At 47.3% G+C, this 19,633-nt stretch overlaps 1 protein-coding gene across 5 annotated transcripts in view; it reads left to right on the plus strand.

Annotated features, from left to right (window-relative positions):
- Window positions 1-5,569: 5,569 nt before the first annotated feature.
- Window positions 5,570-19,633, plus strand: part of PARVB (parvin beta) — a 68,892-nt gene continuing 54,828 nt past the window's right edge. For 2 of the 5 annotated variants that reach the window (XM_084811239.1, XM_084811240.1), the window contains exon 1: window positions 5,570-6,012. In XM_084811239.1, the coding sequence (XP_084667365.1) occupies window positions 5,898-6,012 (115 nt within the window). In that variant the 5' untranslated portion in view covers window positions 5,570-5,897. Of the gene's footprint in view, window positions 6,013-14,887; window positions 15,385-17,071; window positions 17,234-19,633 lie in introns of those variants that run through there. The other 3 variants (XM_084811241.1, XM_084811242.1, XM_084811243.1) reach the window with 2 other exon arrangements.

A 19,633-nucleotide genomic window follows, 5' to 3' on the forward strand; every position in this document is an offset into this window, starting at 1 on the left:
CTGCTCTTGTTGTTGTTGTTCAGTCATTCAGTCGTGTCCGACTCTTCGTGACCCCATGGACCATAGCACGCCAGGCCTTCCTGTCCTGCGCTCTCTCCCGGAGCGTGCTCAAGTTCATATTCATTGCATCCGTGATGCTATCTAGCCATCTCATCCTCTGCCGTCCCCTTCTCCTTTTGCCTTCAGTCTTTCCCAGCATCAGGGTCTTTTCCAGGGAGTTTTCTCTTCGCATTAGGTGGCCAAAATATTGGAGCTTCAGCTTCATTATCTGTCCTTCCAATGAGCAGTCAGGGTTGATTTCCTTTAGGATGGACTGATTTGACCTCCTTGCAGTCCAGGGGACTTGTAAGAGTCTTCTCCAGCACCACAGTTCGAAAGCATCAATTCTTCGGCGCTCAGCCTTCCTTATAGTCCAGCTCTCACAGCCATACATTACTACTGGGAAAACCATAGCTTTGATTAGACGGACCTTTGTCGGCAAGGTGATGTCTCTGCTTCTTACTATGCTGTCTAGGTTTGCCATAGCTTTCCTCCCAAGGAGCAAGCATCTTTTAATTTCATGGCTACAGTCACCGTCTGCGGTGATCTTGGAGCCCAAGAAAGTAAAATCTGTCACTGCTTCCATTTCTTCCCCTTCTATATGCCAGGAAGTGATAGGGCCAGATGCCATGATCTTAGTTTTTTTAATGTTGAGTTTCAAACCAGCTTTTGCACTCTCCTCTTTCACCCTCAACAAGAGGCTCTTGAGATCCTCTTCGCTTTCTGCCATTAGGGTGGTATCGTCTGCATATCGGAGGTTGTTGATAATTCTCCCGGCAATCTTAATTCCGACCTCTGATTCATCCAACCCGGCATTTCTCATGATGTACTCTGCATATAAGTTAAATAAGCAGGGTGACAATATGCAGCCTTGTCGTACTCCTTTCCCAATTTTGAACCAATCGGTTGTTCCATGTCTGGTTCTTACTGTTGCTTCTTGACCCTCGTACAGGTTTCTCAGGAGACAGGTAAGGTGGTCTGGTACTCCCATCACTTTCAGAATTTGCCACAGTTTGTTGTGATCCACACAATCAAAGGCTTTAGCGTAGTCAATGAAGCAGAAATAGACGTTTTTCTGGAATTCTCTTGCTTTCTCCATGATGCAGCGAATGTTGGCGATTTGATCTCTAGTTCCTCTGCCTCTTCGAAACCCAGCTTGTACTTCCGGTAGTTCTCAGTTCGCATACTGCTGAAGCCTAGCTTGTAGGATTTTGAGCATCACCTTGCTGGCATGTGAAATGAGCGCAATTGTGCGGTAGTTTGAACACTCTTTGGCATTGCCCTTCTTTGGAATTGGAATGTAAACTGACCTTTTCCAGTCTTGTGGCCACTGTTGAGTGTTCCAGATTTGTTGGCATATTGAATGCAGCACTTTAACAGCATCATCTTTTAGGATTTTAAATAGCTCGGCTGGAATACTGTCATCTCCGCTAGCTTTGTTGTTACTAATGCTTCCTAAGGCCCACTTGACTTCACTCTCTAGGATGTCCGGCTCAAGTTCAGTGACCGCACTATCATGGCTATCAGGGACATTCAGATCTTTCCTGTATAGTTCTTCTGTGTATTCTTGCCACCTCTTCTTAATCTCATCTGCTTCTGTTAGGTCCCTGCCTTCTTTGTCCTTGATCATGCCCGTCTTTGCACAAAACGTTCCCTTGAGATCTCCAATTTTCTTGAAGAGATCTCTAGTCTTTCCCATTCTGTTGTTTTCCTCGATTTCTTTGCATTGTTCATTTAAGAAGGCCTTCTTGTCTCTCCTTGCTATTCTCTGGAACTCTGCATTCAGTTGGGTATATCTTCCCCTTTCTCCTTTGCTTTTCGCTTCCCTTCTTTCGTGAGCTACTTGTAAAGCCTCATCAGACAGCCACTTGGCTTTCTTGCATTTCTTTTTCTTTGGGATGGATTTCGTTGCTGCCTCCTGAATAGTGTTACGGACCTCCGTCCATAGTTCCTCAGGCACTCTATCAGGTCTAATCCCTGAAATCTATTCCTCACCTCCACTGTATATTCATCAGGGATATGATTTAGGTCATACCTGAACGGTTTAGTGGTTTTCCCGACGTTCTTCAATTTAAGCCGAAATTTTGCAAGAAGCAGCTCATGATCTGAGCCACAGTCAGCTCCAGGTCTTGTTTTTACTGACTGTATGGAGCTTCTCCATCTTTGGCTGCAAAGGACATAATCAATCTGATTTCGATATTGACCATCTGGTGATGTCCATGTGTAGAGTCGCCTCTTGTGCTGTTGGAAAAGAGTGTTTGCTATGATCAGCATGTTCTCTTGGCAAAACTCTATTAGCTTTTGGCCTGCTTCATTTTGTACACCAAGGCCATGCCTGCCTGTTGTCCCGGTGATTTCTTGACTTCCTACTTTAGCATTCCAATCCCCTATGATGAAGAGGACATCTTTTTTTGGTGTTAGTTGTAGAAGGTGTTGTAGGTCTTCATAGAACCGATCAACCTCAGCTTCTTCGGCCTCAGTGGTTGGGGCATAGACTTGAATTACTCTGATGTTGAATGGTTTGCCTTGGATTCGTACTGAGATCATTCTATCATTTTTAAGATTGTACCCCAGTACTGCTTTTCCCACCCTTTTGTTGACTATGAGTGCTACTCCATTTCTTCTAAGGGATTCTTGCCCACAATAGTAGATATGATGGTCACCTGAATTAAATTCGCCCATGCCTGTCCATTTTAGTTGGCTGATTCCCAAGATGTCGATGTTCAATCTTGCCATCTCATGTTTGACCACCTCCAGCTTACCTTGATTCATTGATCTGACATTGCAGGTTCCTAAACAATATTGTTCTTTACAGCATCGGATTTTCTTTTCACCGCCAGACACATCCACAGCTGAGTGTCCTTTCGGGTTTGGCCCAGCCGCTTCACTCTTTCTGGCGCTACTTGGAAATACCCTTTGCTCTTCCCCAGTAGCATATTGGACACCTTCCGACCTGAGGGGCTCATCTTCCGGCGTCATATCTTTTAGCCTTGTGATACGTTCCATGGGGTTTTCTTGGGAAGAATACTGGAGTGGGTTGCCATTTCCTTCTCCAGTGGACCACATTTTGTCAGAACTCTCTGCCATGACCTGTCCGTCTTGGGTGGCCCTGCACGGCATAGCTTATGGCTTCACTGAGTTACGCAAGCCCCTTCGCCACAACAAGGCAGTGATCCTAAGCTTGAATAAATCACATATCTTGAGGATTTTGGATCAACATCAGGGCTCACTCTGCAGATGTGTGGGCAGAGATGATTTTTCAGGATGTATACTATTGAAATGTTTGAGGAAAGGGGTACTGTTGAGATGACTAAGAGTTTCCTGTTCTGCTGTTGAAGACCCAGACTTTCCAGCTCAAATGTACCTCTTCCATGGAAGAGGAACTAAATACTTCCTTCCAAGAGTTACACATCTTCACTTTACACAAGTGTACCACTCTCTAAGGTGGCTTGGTGTGGCTTAATTACAATTGAAAGCAAAGGATGGGCCAAGCCAGGATTGCTCTCCGCTGTGTCCACAACTTTCAACCATGAGAGCAACTTTGTCTCTCTAAAGGCAGAGAAAACTTCCCAGTGTTTATACAATGGCAAACCAGTGGCAAAAGCTCCCTATGGGCTTTTAATATTATGTCTTCCAGTTGTATAATAATAATGGTATTAGTACCTGTAGTGAGGTATGTGAATTCTTTATTTTTTTTGTAGTTTTATTATAGGGTTTTTTATTTGAATGTATAGCCCTTACTCATGTGAGACTCCAGCATGCAACTAGCAAACTAGAATTTATCCGCAAATTTGAGTATGTTCATTTTGGTTTTAATCTGGACAACGGATTTCTCTTCTGGTGCAGATGTTAGCATACCAAAGCTGGGAATATTGAATTGTTTCCAAATACAGCTGTTGTGAATTGTCAGTTCTTTTCTTGTATATGTTTGAGCTTATAGCTATAGTGAGGGACATAGACCTGCTATGTTCCTCACGTTTCACGGCCGTTTGGCCCCACTATTTACATTTTTCTCTGTACCTGAGTGTGCGTGCCTCTTCAGGCATCTGGCAAAGTGGATTCTAGTCTGTGAAACCTCATGCTACAGTAAATCAGCTGGCCTTTAAGATGTCACAAGACTTATTTTTGTGAAACACACTCATAGGCTACTCCACCCCTCAGAAATTTTCCATGACTCTTCAGAGTTCAGATTTTCTTTTAATCTAGTTTCCGTTAGCGATGAGCCACCTCTCACGCAATTGGATTTGCTCCCAATGACTCAATGGATGGAACCTAAACGCCTCCAGCAGCCCAGGTGAGCCCTGAGGTCTGCCCCTTTCCCCCAAATTTACCTAGCTGTGGTGATGAGGAGGCCTCATCGGAGAAAGACAGCTGGAATGGCATCCCAGGCACCAGGGGGCACGTAGTTTTCCAGCGGGCCTTAGTAGGGTCTTCCATGTTCTTTGAGCCAGGGAATAAAGAAGGGCACACGGAGGGACCTCCAGTAAGACCTTTCTGTTGCTGCTGCTGCAGCCAGGGAGGTTGGAGTCGGCTGCGGCAATTGAGAATGATGGTGTCGGGCCAGGCTCATTATGAACTAGTGTCATGCAGTTGGCCTCCCATGAGGCGGTGCTCAGGGCCAGGCTCTCTTTGCTTCAATGTTATTTGCCTGTATTGATTGAATCAGGTATTGGGCTGCTCTACAGGCCTCATCAGATGGCATTAGGATGGCCAGGTTCCCACCTGGCCACCCTGCCTTTCCCTGTAACCGCTTTGCAGCTGAGGAGGAAGCTGCAGTCACTGCCAGAAAACGCACTGTCCACTGTGCTGGATGGACCCTCCTCTGTGTCCCACCACTGCAAGACATAGACTGTGGTGGGACGCGGGAGAGGGCCTTCTCTGCTGGGGCACCCCGGTTGTGGAAAGCCCTCCCCTGGGAGGCCCGATTCACACAGACATTGGTTTCATTTCGGAGCCAAGTAAAAACACGGCTTTTTAACAAAGCCTTTGTGGGCTAAATGCTTTCCCTAAAGTAGCACGCTGTTCTATCGTTTTAGATTTTAATCGGTATTTGCTTGTTTTAATCTGTTTTTAGCTATTTAAATTTTTTATTGGATTATACCGTTTAAATTGATTTTATCCGTACGCCGCCCTGAGATAATGATATAGGGCGGGATGCAAGTGTCTTACATACAATAAATAAATATTCTCCTGCTCCTCCGCCGTCTTCGATGTTCAACAGCGGAGACCGGCACTTTGCACATAGGCAGAGGAATCGTGCACCTAGGTTCAGGGTTTTTGTTGTAAACCTCCCGCACAGGAGGCCACTCCGCACGTGCTCAGAGGCACATTCCCCTTCGTCGCTTTACTCATCTCTTAAAGCCCGGCTGCCCCCTCAAAGCAAAAACGCCCGGCCCTCGCTGGGCGGCGCTTCGCCAGAAAGCAGCACCGGGCCGTTCCGTCCGGCCAGGCCGGGATCCCGCCGCCCCCTTCCCCACCCAGGGGGCGGCGCGCTCCTCGCCGCCCGCCCGCGCCAGGCAGGTCCCCTCTCGCAGCAGCGCGGCCCGGCCGGCCAGCCGCCCCGCGCCTTGGCCTTCCACGCCATAGCAGGGCGCTGTGAGAGCGGCTGGGAAGCGGCTGTCTCGGCGGATCCCCTCCTGGGCGCGGCGCGGCGCGCCCCCCCGTCCCTTCCTCCGGCGCCTTGCTGCCTCGCAGCGCCCGGGGGCCTGCCGACGAGCGGGGGAGGCCGGCTCCCGGGCCCCCGCCGAGCCCTTCCCCGGCGCCCGCCGCAGGTAGCCGCGGGGCGCGCCCCGGCTGCGAAGCGCGCGGTGCGTAAAGGCGCGCGGAGGGAGCCCTCGGCGCCGGCCCGCGGCGCCCCCATGTCCTCCGCGCCCGTGCGCTCGCCCACCCTGCGGCCCCACAGGATGAAGAAGGACGAGTCTTTCCTGGGCAAGCTCGGCGGCACGCTGGCCAGGAAGAAGAAAGCCCGAGAGGGTGAGCGGGGCGGAGGGGCCCCGCCGGGAGCGGGAGGGGGGTCGGCTCCAGGGCGGGAGCAGCAGCCTCGGCTGGCCGCTCGCCTCCTTCCCGAGCAGACCCGCGACGCCGGCGCAATCTGCGGGGCGCGGGCGCAGGCCGGCGGGAGGACGCTTAAGTGGGACGGGAGTGGCCGGAGCGGCGGTCGCTGCGCGCCAGCGCGCGTTTGGTTCCACCCCCAACGCGATTCCAACGCGAGCCCTACTTAGAGTAGACCCCCTGAAACGAATGGGGCGTAAGGTAGCCATGGCTAACTTCAGCCCCATTCATTTCAATGGGTCTACTCTAAGTAGGGCTTCTCTTGGACTTTGCCCTAAGTGCGCTCCTATATGTGAGTACTCCGAAGTAAGTCCCTGTCCCTTCAGCCGGGCTCACCCCCAGGTAAGTGGTATTGGGATTGCAGCCTTAAAATGCCGCCTGGACTTCTCCCTTTGATTCCCTGCCCCCCTCCGTCTTTATTATTTCTAGTTGTCTCTAAGAGAAAGTTAGGGCGAGGTCATCTCGCCTGATCTCGGAAGCTGAGCAAGGGTCAGCCCTGGGTAGTACTTGGATGGGAGACCGCCCGGGAATCAGGCTTCCTGCACTGAGCAGGGGGTTGGACTCGATGGTCTTGTAGGCCCCTTCCAACCCTATGGTTCTGTGACGTCGAGCATAGGGATGGACGTGCCCGATCTCATCTGATCTCGGAAGCTAAGCAGGCTCAGCCCTGGTTAGGACTTGGATGCGAAGATGGTTGGGAATCAGGCTTCCTGCACTGAACAGGGGGTTGGACCCGATGGTCTTGGAGGCCCCTTCCGGCCCTATGATTCTATGATGTCGCGCAAAGGGATGGATGCGCCTGATCTTGGAAGCTAAGCAGGGTCAGCCCTGGTTAGTACTTGGATGGGAGACCGCCTGGGAATCAGGCTTCCTGCACTGAGCAGGGGGTTGGACTCGATGGTCTTGGAGGCCCCTTCCAACCCTATGATTCCATCGCACTGCTTGATTTCTAGCTGGGGGTGGGACAACGCAATGGGAAGGGTGTCAGTGGAGAGCTTCATGGGTGTTCTGTTTTGCCTCCCTTAATTCAGAAGCATCTCTTTTTACATGCAGTGATGGGGAAGGCACTTCTGTGTAAAATGTCTGTGCTGGACTACGGTGGCCAGTTAACACAGTGGCTAAACTGGAAAGTCCCCAGTAGAAATTCAGTTTCAGCTGTGAACTTGGCCAAGCCACTGTCCATCCGCCTCAGCCCCATCAGTAATGTGGAGATAGTAGTACTGCCCTGCAATACAGGGTTGTTGTAAGGATAATTGGGATAACACATGTGAAATAATAATGTAGTATGATACGCCATCAGTGCACGTGGTGTTTCACAGAACAGCATAAGCAAAACAAGACGCTTTTCGTCCCAAGGGGCACACAATCGGATTTCAACATGAGGGTGATGCAGCTGACCAAACTGGAGGCAGGGCAAACAAGTTAGATCATGGTGATGAATATGGTAATTTTGCTTGGGTTCCTTTCAGAGAACAAGCAGATATCCCTGAATCTCTGTGCGAGGAAAAGCTTCACCTGCTGCCTTTCGGATTGGGTTTGCTGCTGTAGAAATGGTTGAGCCTAAATAAGGGCTGTCACCTCTCTCTTTGTTTTCTCTTGGCAGGGCTGCTGTTGACATTGGCAGGTCAAGCTCTTCCTGGCATGGCGGTTCAGTGATGGGAAAAGCTTCGCTGCTGGTTTTTTTTGTTTTTTTTAAAAATGGGTTTGTAGTTGCAATGCTGCAGTAGCCCCTTCAGGGAGAGGAATCTGGCAACCTGACGCCTAAAAGTTTGCTTGTGATTAGCAAAGTAGAGAGGTTCTGTTTCTAAATTTAAGAGAGAGAGAGAGAGAGAGAGAAACAATTCTTTGAAATTGTCTGTGAATTTCAAACAATAGCCAAGACATCTGGAAAGGATGTACTTCTTCATGCACTGTGTAGCAGTTACCGTAATGAATTCAGAACTAGAAGATGCAGTGGCAGCTGCTAACTTTGGGCACAATCCTATGTATGCCCTGGCTGGGGCATGCTGGGAATTGTGGACCTTTTCTCTGTCTAAACATGTGTAGGATTGTGCCATGAAATGATTTTCGGAAGGGCAAGTGAGATATTCAAGAAAATGTTGCCGCACAGAGCGCTCCTATTCAGTGATCCAGCCAGCCACACCCTCTTCCGGGATACTCCATTCCCTTTTCCCTCCCCCTCATTTTCCATCCTTTGCCTGTCCAGCAGTCAGACAGCATTCTGTGGCCACTTTGTTCTGGACGACTCTTAGGGCTCCTTAGAAGTTTATCAGGTGGTGCTCACTGACAAGATCAGTTATGGCACAGAAGATGCAAGGGAATATTAGATGTGCCAATATTGGGGGTTCCCTCTCCATTTGTACTGGGCAAATAATGCCGAACAGATCTAATTAGTGTCCTGCATGGCTCAAGCGTGGCCCCTAGAACCTTTCCCACAAGGATGTCCATGGCTGATGCTCAGAGGTTCCTCAATGGATATCAGTGTACCCTGAAGGTAGAAAGTGTGAAACCAATACTTCTGAAGTGATCTAGATTGGTGTGTGCCAGCTGTGGGCTGATGACTGCCACATGGCGGTGATATGGAATTGCTCCACATGGAGACTGTCACCACATGGCGAGCAGTTAATGCGCATCCGGTTTACTGGGCAGCTTTCTCCACATCACCATAGACTTTCCCCTCTACTCGCTGAAATATGGGGGAAGCCACCTGCCCCACATGGCAACCCAAAGCACATAAACAGCTCGTTACATGATGACAGCAGCCACATGGAGCAAATTACAGCACAGTCTTCTGAGGAGAATTTTGCATGCCTCCTCAGAAACAAGATTCAGTCTTACCTCAGCTAAGTGCATATAAGACTGCAGCCTTAATGTAACTGTAGTATGACACGTGTGTTGTGTACACTGGCCAGGACAGTGGCCAGACATTTTGTGGTGGTAGTTAGCATCATAAGTTCTTGCAAAACAGGAATTAGTCTAATACATTAAAGTGATTGACTGTGTTAAGTGTTAATAAAATAAAACCGCACCGCAGTAAAATTAACCTCTACCAGCCATCATTCCCACTGCCTTTGTGCTCATGGGCTAGAATGCCTGAAGGAGTAGATTTTATTTAGGAACATAGGAAGCTGTCCTATACAGAGTAGGCCCATTGGCCCATCTACCTTTGTATTGTCTACAGTACACAGACTGGCAGCAGCTCTCCAGGGTTTCAGACCGTGGAGATGCCCGGAGATGCCAGGGACTGAGCCTTCTGCATGCAAACACACGATCTGCCACTGAGCTGCAGTCCTTCCCCTTCGGTACATTTTTCTGAGCAATTTGTAGGATACTGCCTGTATGTTTTACCATACATCTTTGTAAGTAAAAAGGGCTAAAAACTGTTTATTACTAAGTGAAAGTTAGAACCCCAGGAAAGTGGTTGCAAATATCCCGGGGAGAGCAGGCTATCACAAGCCTCCACCCTGCCCCTGTGTAAAAGTAAAATCTTACTTTGCTTTTCTTGTTATGAGAGTTGTTTGGGCTTTAAAAAATATTTTCAGAGTTCTAATTAACCGCAGCAGCAATGCTTTTTGGGCCATTTCCCCCTTTGCTGTCCACTTCTGAATTAATATATGTATAGGACACTGTTCATCGCCATTATTCACAAATGGCTGCAGTCTGCTGGCAGGAAATCCAGCGATCGCTTCCTTTTAGTTGAGTCTGTTTTGATCTCTAATCAGAATTTTTGCCTTTGACGTATACATAAAAGATTGGAGGAGAGTCAGCCGCAACTTGTGAATGGCTATTAAAGTAACTCACTAGTTTAGGATTCCAGCCAGGCGGAGCGTGATCCTGTGCATGTTTACTCAGAAGTAAGTCCCACTGAGTTTAGTGCGACTTACTCGATGGTACAGTATGTTTAGGATTGCAGCCTTCATTGTCCCCAACAGGATAGCTATTAATTTCAAGGAGATAAGTACAAGCATTTGGCTTCCAAATGTGGATCAAAGGAAGTTGCTTTCTCTCCCCCCACCCCCCAGTCCCCGGCTTCCTAGCTTGCAGCATTTCCTTTCATTATTAACATCTTAAAATACAGGTTTGCAGATGTTATTCCAGATCTTCTTTTCTTGAGCTGTAAAACATTGTGCACCAAGCAAGGGTTTAACCTGAGCCCTTCCCAATAGCAATGAGTAGACTCACCTTGATCCAATTTATAATTGATCTGTATGTCTGATCGTTGTTCTGTTCCCCCCCCTCTGCCCGATTAATTGTGAGTAGGCTTGGGTTTTCCCAAACTTCTGTTAGCTGAGACACACTTTTGACACACCCTTCAATCAGTGAAGGCTGATGGGAGGGTGGCATGGCCAGAGCAGTGAATCATGCAGGGACACAGCAAGAAGCCCGCTTGGGTTCTACACACAGGAGGCTGTAATGTTTGTTTCACGGGGCAAACTAACAGTTCTCTCATGTACGCTATTGACCTCTGCACACAGATTGGAAATTGTGTTGTGACCCTCCTGGCATAGGTGGGACCCTTTCCTTTCCCCACTTGCCTTTAAAATACCCACCCTGGTCTTTCTCTTACAGGAAGACCCGGGGTAGGGAATTCACACGTTATGTTGTCCGTGTAAAATGATTTCCCAGGGTCAGTTTGTGGGTTTAGGTGAATCAGGTCTAACTTGCTCTTGCAAATATGTTCCCATACGTGAATTGGATGACAGACGAATGCTGTATTGTGAGTTTGAAGGTCTTTCTGGGATCCAGACAGTTTGCCAAATACCTTTTAACCAAGCACACACAGTCAGCGATGCTGGATCTTACTTTCTGGATACTAACTGCTGCATGCAGTGACGGCCAAGTGTGGGTTCTGCTGAGTCTGACTGTTACTTTGCCAGGTTTTATTATGGCTGTAGCTTTTTGGCTATGGAAGTCTGCTCATCCAAATTGTTGTGTCTTTTCTTCTTTAATTGCCTGGGAACAAAATGAATTACATTGGTAAGCAACATTCTGCTTTTCTGCTTTCATTCTACAGGAATAGCTAGACCAACAGAACTGAATTGGAGTTTGGGCTCATAAAGGGGTATGTGGGTGATTACACATGCAGAAAGGGGAAGAATAGGGAGAGAAGGGTAGCAAGGGGAGAACATGAACAAAAGGAGTTACATGTATTAGTCACAGTTACATTGGGAATAAGAACTAAGGGGTCAAAGGAAAATGCTTCATGAAAAAGCTGGGTTTTGCGGAGAAGGAAAAGAGAACAATGTGTAAAGTAATGTTAAATAGTGCTTTTGAACAAGTACCGAATGTTCTTGCCACCACTGAGCAGCTACATATGGGAAGGGATATAAGTCAATGGTGAAACCCACACTTTGCTGTAGGAGGTCCCAGGCACCTCCAATTCAAGGGATCCTGGGGGCAAAATAAACATTATACCTGTGGTGTGGACCTGCCATACTTGGAATTATGCGGTTGTTGTTTTTTTTTTATGGTGTGCGCATCACCAAAGAAGAGTTCCGTAAGATGTCCCAGGAAGATGTGGCCCATGAAAAACATGATGGGACAATCCCTCAGCTTTGTATGGAATGCAGGTAATTAATACTAGAATTAGTGTTTTTTCTGCAAATCAGACAATCTTCCCTACGTCACCCGTTTATTCTTGTTATCGGAGAAGAGGCAGGGTGCTCAGGGGCCGCCCGCATCTTAAGGTTGGGGCGCATAAGCAAGATCCTGGGGAGCATTAGTTGGCTGGTGTTTTGCAGCACTGTCCAGTAGAGGGCACAAGGCACCCCTCCAGTCCAAGGGTCTCCTTACATAACATTTGTTTCACCTATGCAAAATGTACTATTTTAGTTTATTTTTTATTCTTTGCTGGAAGGCGTTTGTTGGCAAGTGATCTGTGATTTCTTTGCATTCTTTTCCGTGAGGTCTTTGGCTTTAACCCTTGCTCCTTATGATCGGTGTAACCAAGGTAAGGGATGTGTAACTGTACTGGCCCTCCATCCTTTGCTCCTCTTGGCTCTGCCTCCCCTCCCTCTGTTGACTTCCCCACTGCCGAATCTGGGGCGAGGAACCGTCCATCTTCTGCTTATAAAACTCTGTAAAGCGCGATATACATTGATAGCGCTGTATAAATCTATACACTAAGGAAAATTACCTGGGGAGGTGGTGGGCTCTCCCACACTGGAGGCCTTCAAGACGAGGCTGGACAGCCATTTGTCAGGGATGCTCTGACTTGGATTCCTGCCCTGAGCAAGAGGTTGGACTCGATGGCCTTGTAGGCCCCTTCCAACCCTACTATTTTATGAATCTATGAAAGAACTCCCCAAATAGGGATGATCCTGTGTGTTCCTGGATTCCTGGGTCATACTCTCCCAAAGTCGTGTCTGTGTTTGTTTAATGCATTTGAGAATGTGGCAAGGTTACATTGAAACATACATAGCTGTATTTCCTGCAGCATGCTTCAACTTATCTGCACAAGACTTAGACCCGGTTCTCACAGAGATAGTAAAACTGTGTCTGGGCTCGACCACGTCAGCCTGTAGATGGGGGCCCAACTGACTAAATCATACCCTGCAGTGCTAAGAACCTTCTACCCATAGAAAACTGGCATGTCAAGAGAGAAGGCTACGTTAGAGTCCTCTAACTTTGTATTTTTGTATTTTGTATGGATCTGTTTTGAGCTGCAGACTAAAGTGGTACAGCCCAGAGCACCTCTGCTGTAGCTAAAGAGATGGTGTATAGAAAGACTGGGGGGGAAATGCGGTGTTTGGATGGGTGTGTATGATCTGTCAAGACTATTAACTTTGCAGTCCAGCACTAAAGCATCTTGTGAAAATAAATTGAGATAGTAACCTCACAGGGTTGTTAGTTGGGATAATCTGCTATCATTAAAAATGTAATCCATGCAATATCTATTGTGGTATATATATAAAACAAAATTTCCCGCTGTAGTTAAACCTGTGTAATCTGCAACAGAGCTCGGAATATATATATGTTCAAGCTGTTACTAAATGCAATTTAGAGAAGCAGTTTGTCTTGAGCTGTAACATTCTCCTTTTTTTTTTGCCACACATTTTAGTAGGAATAAAACTTGAGGAGAAGTTCCCTGGTTATTAAAAATAAAACAAAATCTGTTTGTAACAGTTTTGGGATGGTGGGGGAGACTAATACAACAGTTCAAATGCATCTTTATATTTCAGTTGTTCTGTTTTGTAATACAAGTACATTTTGAGCTCCTGGCTGGCGCAATGACTCAGAATTATTGGGGTTGAGAAATAAAGGGATTGGCAAATATGGGAGTGTGATTAGGACAGTGTTAAGCATCCCATCATTACAATACAGTTTAAAGAGTTGAATGGTGAAATCTAAAGCTTAGAGACAAACTTTCAGAAGCTGACGCATACATAGGCTTATGACTTCCTCCTGTTCCAGTTGCTATGGCCAGAATAATACAGAACTAGTAAATATTCTGCAGAGGCTCCACCTATAAGCTATCCTGTGTCTCAAAATTAAGAAGCCCAGGCAATTAAGTATTGTCAAAAGAAGTGATTGAGTAATGTGCAGAACAATTCTGTGCATGTTTAGTCAGGAGTAAGCCTAAATGGGGCTTATTCCTAGTTGGTGTGTTTAGGACCGCAGCTTAAGCTGAGTGGCTGGCTTGTGATTGGATTGCTATATTATACGTGCAGATGTCATTTGTCATAAAATAAGAGTAATGGAGAGTAGAGCTTGTGTGTTTGTGTGCATGTGAGTTTGCGAAGGTGGGTGGCTCCAACGTCAGTGGGCAGTGAATCTGCTCTGGGTTTCAGTCAGAACCAGTCAGCACTCCAAACGCCTTTAGAGTTCTGACTGAAACCCATCTGACTGGTTCTGACTGAAACCTGGAGAGGATTCACCGCCCTGCTGACACCAGCCTGCACTGGTGTGTGTATGTGTGTGTGTATATATAAGGAGATTCCCAGCAAGCTCATATGTCTGAACTGAACTATACATGCCAAATAGCTGTGGGGAAGTTCCTGGTTTTGTGTTATTTCAATTTCAGGTGGAAACTATATCTGCAAATGTATATTACAGAAGCTGGACGTGATGGTGGCGATACATTTTTACTAAGCTTTCTTTGGTGTGTTGGCAAATCCCTCAGGGTAGAATTGCCAGACGAAAATGAAGAGAGACTCTGGAGCTCTGATGTTTGGGATGTGCGATTCAAACAGCAGTCAACCAAACTAACCTAATGGAATAGTTGCTTGTGGTGAGACACACCCTTCACTAGGTTTTCCAATTGACCCCGGGAGGCAGCCCTTAAGAACAGGGGACAGCAACAGCCGTTAACTACAAGCATTTTGCAATTCCTAAAATGAGAGATGTTGAGATTCAGGCCCAATGGGATGTCAGAGAAATCATAGAATCATAGGGTTGGGCGGGGCCTACAAGACCATCGAGTCCAACCGCCGCTGCGCGCAGGAAGCCTGATTCCCAGGCGGTCTCCCATCTAAGTACTAACCAGGGCAGACCCCGCTTAGCTTCTGCTCTCTGACCCGCTAAACTTACCTGGTTGTGCTGGGGTTTGCATATAACGATCCCTGTGCTCATGTATGCTCTCTCTTTCACTCCTTGCACTCTGCTTAGTGAGTTATGCCCTGCTTTGCAGCAAACTGTAATTTGCCGTTGTATCCTAGCCAGTCAGCTATGGTCTGTGCTTGCCTGGCAACTCAGGATAGCAAACCAAGATGGAGTGCAAACCATAGTTTGTTGGTTCAGATGGCATGGTGTGGCAAACTATGGTTTGCTGCAAGCCAGGATGTAATCTCCTCCCCTCACATGTGGAGGAAGGGGAAGAGGAAGTGTGTGAGCCTGAGGCTCGCGCACCTGCTTATGCTTACAGTGGGAGTTTGCTGTTACATCTGAATACACCTCTTCTTGTTGTTTGCTCTTCTTCTTCCCGGCTTTCCTGTTGGGATACAGCTTCCGGCCTCCTGCTAAGCTCTTGCCTTCATCTGCTGTTACTCTGCCTAGACACAGTGAGTCAAAACTTCACCAGGAGGACGTTTGCTGTTCTGCCTGCTACAATTTTCAAACCACCCTGCTGGATTAGGAGAAGGCTGGGCTGCAGTGATAATGCAGTTGGAAACGCTCCTGCCAAGGAATGAACTCTGAAAGTATAAGAACAGGCTGGGGCGGGGGGGGGGGGAAATCCTCCAGAATTGTCAAAGAAAATTGAACACCTCTTCTGCTATGGCAGACTCAGTGAAGCTTATTTGCTACCCAAGCCCAGGAAATTTTGAGGTGTCAGGAAAAGAGACTGCTGAAACAAAAGTAAGTTGGGTTGCTAACCAGCCTATATTTTACTGGTCTTATCAGTAAAAACTGTTTTGTCAGGTAGCCAGTGTCTGAAAGCCAAGAAACTTCAGATTCTGCCTATGACCTCCCAGGTTTTCCCATAATCCTTCAGGTCCCTTCCACCCCTGTCCTGCTAACTTTTCTCCAGCCCTTCCCTTAATCCGCCAGGGTTCGTTTCTGACTCTGGTCCAGGTCCCACCCAGGGTTGACCAATATTTTTCAAATGGAAAGTTGGCAGCCCTAAAAGGAATAATCTGATTGTAAGTTTGATCAGTTATTATAAGTTATTTTACATGGCTATCAGCAGCTCATGGATAGAGTGTTAGACAAAGATTTGGGCCCCACTCGGTCATGAAAGCTCACTGGGTGACCTTGAGCCAATAACTCTTTCAGCCTAACCTACTTCTCAGGATTACCGTGAAAATCAAAAGGAAGGTTCGAACCATATATGTCACCCTTAGTTCCTTGGAAGAAGGGTGATACATAAATGCATTAAACATGTTGTAATGTAAGCCATCTGTGTGTGTGTGTGTGTGTGTGTGTGTGTGTTGAACGGATTACTGGAACTACCACCTTCTCCCATATGGATCTGCCCAACCCTAAGACCTTCAGAGGCCCTGCTCTGAATGTTGTAACAAAATGGGATGAGGCGAGAGTACTGGGAAGAAAGACTTTTCATTGGTGGCACCTTCTTATGGAACAGCCTCCCCAGAGAACAGCGGTTGCTCTTCTCAGAAGTTAGCTAAGCATTGCTTGTTTCATCAAGAAGTTCCAGCTCCAAGATTTTGTAGGCCCTCAGGTAAGGTACTCTCAACAGGCCCCTTTAGTGTGGAAGAATTGGTTCATGCAAACTGAGAATTCTCACACAATGCCTCAGACCTTTCTGGATGCTGGGTGCAAAGTGAGAATGGAGCTGGCCTTGTTTTATGTATTTATGTATTTATTACATTTATATCCCACCTTTCTTCTGTCATGGAACTCAAGGTGGCTACATGTGGTTCCCAGGTGGTCTCCCCTCCAAGCACTGGCGAGACCCAAACCTGCTTAGCTTCAGCGAGGTGGCTGTCTCAAATGCCTTAAGATGATGCCCTGGGACATATACTCTTGTCTAGTTCTGCTCTCAGATGGCTTTTTTTTTTAAAAAAGAAGTAAATGGGCTTATCCCGTATCAATGAACTATAGTTAAAAGGGCTGGATGGCCCGATCTCGTCTGATCTCAGAAGCTAAGCAAGGTCAGCCCTGGTTAGGACTTGGATGGGAGACTGCCTGGGAATCAGGCTTCCTGCACTGAGCAGGGGGTTGGACTCGATGGTCTTGGAGGCCCCTTCCAACCCTATGATTCTGTGATATTGGAAAAGGTCAGATAGTTCAAAGGGCTGCAGAGCCCTGGAAACTTGACCTACCTAAAAATGATACCCTGATGCAGTTGGAAACAAAGTAGGCCGCTTGGTACTGCTGCTTTGGAGTCCTACAAGGCAGTCCAAGTGGCAATTAAATGGGCTACCCAACTGACGCTGCTTACTAACTTGCCATGCCTGATTGGTTAGTTTGTACACTGCCTCGGAAAAGAGGCATACAGATGATGCACACAGATAAGAGAAGCGTGGAGAACGTGTATGTGTGGTTTCTAAGTATTTTATCACCTTCTGCCTAGCCTTCCTGCAGAGTCACTTCTGCTGCCCACAGTGTTTATATTCTTAGGATTCTTAGGAATTACCCTGCATAAGATCCTGCAAGTAATGCGTTGCTGTTGGACTTTTGGAAGCAGTGGCGGAAACTGCTCTCGTACTTTCTCTCAGTCCTCGGAGTGACCATCTTTTTAGCAGTGAGTGCTCTTGTCTTGTCTTGCAGTGGGCTGTTTCTCCTCCCTCCCTCTGTCAGGGTTGTATCTGAGCCCATAGAGTCCCAAGGCAGCTCTGATTCTGAGGAGGAGATACAATTCATGGGAGAGGAACTCTCTCAGACTTCAGAGGAGCAGCTGGAGGGGGAGCCCCCTCCGCTCACACTCCTGGGAGCAACAGCGACCCAGGCATGGAAAGGGAGGGACAACTTGAGCTTTTAGATGTGAGGCGCAGGCACAGGCATAAGCGAGAGATTGCGGGAGCCGAGCTTAGGTGCTCAGCCCGATTGGCTTGACGTCAACAGCTGCACCCCGAGGCCCCACGGGAGAGGGGGAGATTGTCCCCTCCCACCTCTTAAGTTGAGAGAGTTGCCGTGTTTTTCCCAAACGGAGATCAACTGACATCCTAACCCTTAGAAACCCCTAGTTGGCTGTTCCTTTGTAGTTCCTCTGAGTCTCAGGCAATTAGCATGTGTAAGCTTCATTAGGTTGAATGGAATTAAAGCCTTGGAAAGCAGCCCTTTCGTCTGAGTGTTGATTTTGGCTATTGGAGGATTCAGTAGGCAACAGGGGCATCCTGACACCCTCTTGCTTGGGAAGACATTTAAACAATTAATTTATCTGTGCGCCCTTTTGTGTCCTATATATAGCCAAAGATGGTTGGTTGGAAAGTGGATTATCCAGGCTGATAGGGAACCCATCAGCTACTTTTTCTGCTGTTGACTTTGGGTAGGCTACTATGGTCACTTGTGGGCTTGACTGAAGCAGTTTGCTTATAGCAGTCGCCAACTCCATTGATTTAAGAGCAGTCTGCCCTAACCCTATCCCAGTCCTAGCTTGTTGAGAGCAGAGGGCTGAAGTTGTTTAGCACATTCTAAAAGCAGAGCTCATAAGGCTTGATTTAGGCCAGGGGTGTTGAGCCTCTTTCAGTTCATTTCACCTATCATTTGTGTGCATCATTTGTATTTCAGGAAACCACGAAATGATAGGTGGTCAGGGAGGGGGGAAGCGGGAACCACCTGGTGATGTAGGGAAGGGGCATGGCCACTTTGGAAACCTTGGAGGGCTGGATTTGGCCCCCCGGCCTGAGGTCCAGCATTCCTGGCTTAGCCTGATGGCCTAATTCATAATAACCTGATAAAAATGGAATGATTGCGCTTTGGACTAGGTGACTGGAGGAGTTTGTACATTCTTTGTTTTTAAACGGTCCCATCCTGCATTTGCTTCTTAACAGGGACACGAAAGATGGGCACACTGATATGAAAACTTTGTGAGTTTTTGATCTGTCTGGGCTCCTTCACAGGTGGAAGTCAGTGCTTGGAACTTGATTCATGAACTGGTGGACATAAGTCTCTGAACTATGTTGATGATGATTTATATAGCACCATCAATGTACGTGACCCTTTACAGAGTGCCAAGCCAGAAGGACAGGACTCAGCCCTGAGGATCTTACATTCTGAAGGTTGCCAGAGGGGATGATTTAGGAGGGAAGGGAGAAAGGGAAGTGGCAAGGGTAACACGGGATGGATATAAGCAGGTTCAGTTATACAGATTTAGGCTTTGTTGCAGTTGGGGATAGGGATCAAGAAGGTAATGCTAAAGTCTTCATGGAATTCTGACTTGGATTCCTGCATTGTTCAGGGGGTTGGACTAGATGGCCTCGTAGACCCCTTCCAACCCTACTATTCTATGATTCTATGAAAAGATGGGCTTTGAGGAGGTACGTGAGAGAAGAGGGCTCCTATGTAGCTGCTCTTGAAGGGAGCTTCGTTCCATTCACTCATTGATCTCAAAGCCCTCTGTAAAAAATAAAAAAATAGCCAGTTATTAGTAATGCAGTGACAGCCAGAAAGGTACAAAGAAGTGCAGAAACTACATTACGGTGATGCTCATTTACACAAATGTCCATTTTATTCTAACTGTGAGGGTGGTTTTTCCTATTTTACAGATGAAGGAAACTGAGACAAAAGCTAGTCAACGGATTGGCTTTACTGCAGGCTTGTAAATAGCCACTTGGCTGGTTGCCTGTGGTGGATAAAATTCTCCAGATCACCAGGCTGGAAAGCTTTTGTAAACTGGGGAGAGCTGGTTCTTGCTTTCTCTCCTGCCCCTAATGTGCCAGAAATGACTAACAACGTATATTAGCAGGCAGGCAGACTAGAAGCAACAACAGCTGTGGGCTAGTTAGTTTCATGGACCTCTTTGCAAGGCTACTTCTTTTTGAGTTGTCTTTGACAAGGCCAGGAAGGTCACTGATGTCGTTCTCCAAGAGTATTTCATCTGGATCTGCCTTTTATGCTCTTTTGAAAGTCCGGCAGTTTACACACAGCACTGTAATTGGCTGTGAAATTAAGATCTCTACTCAGGACGTCAGCACTCTGTGGT

Source organism: Heloderma suspectum, chromosome 7 (genome assembly GCF_057233095.1).
Source record: "Heloderma suspectum isolate Gila_16-S chromosome 7, 16-S_ref, whole genome shotgun sequence".
NCBI lineage: Eukaryota > Metazoa > Chordata > Lepidosauria > Squamata > Helodermatidae > Heloderma > Heloderma suspectum.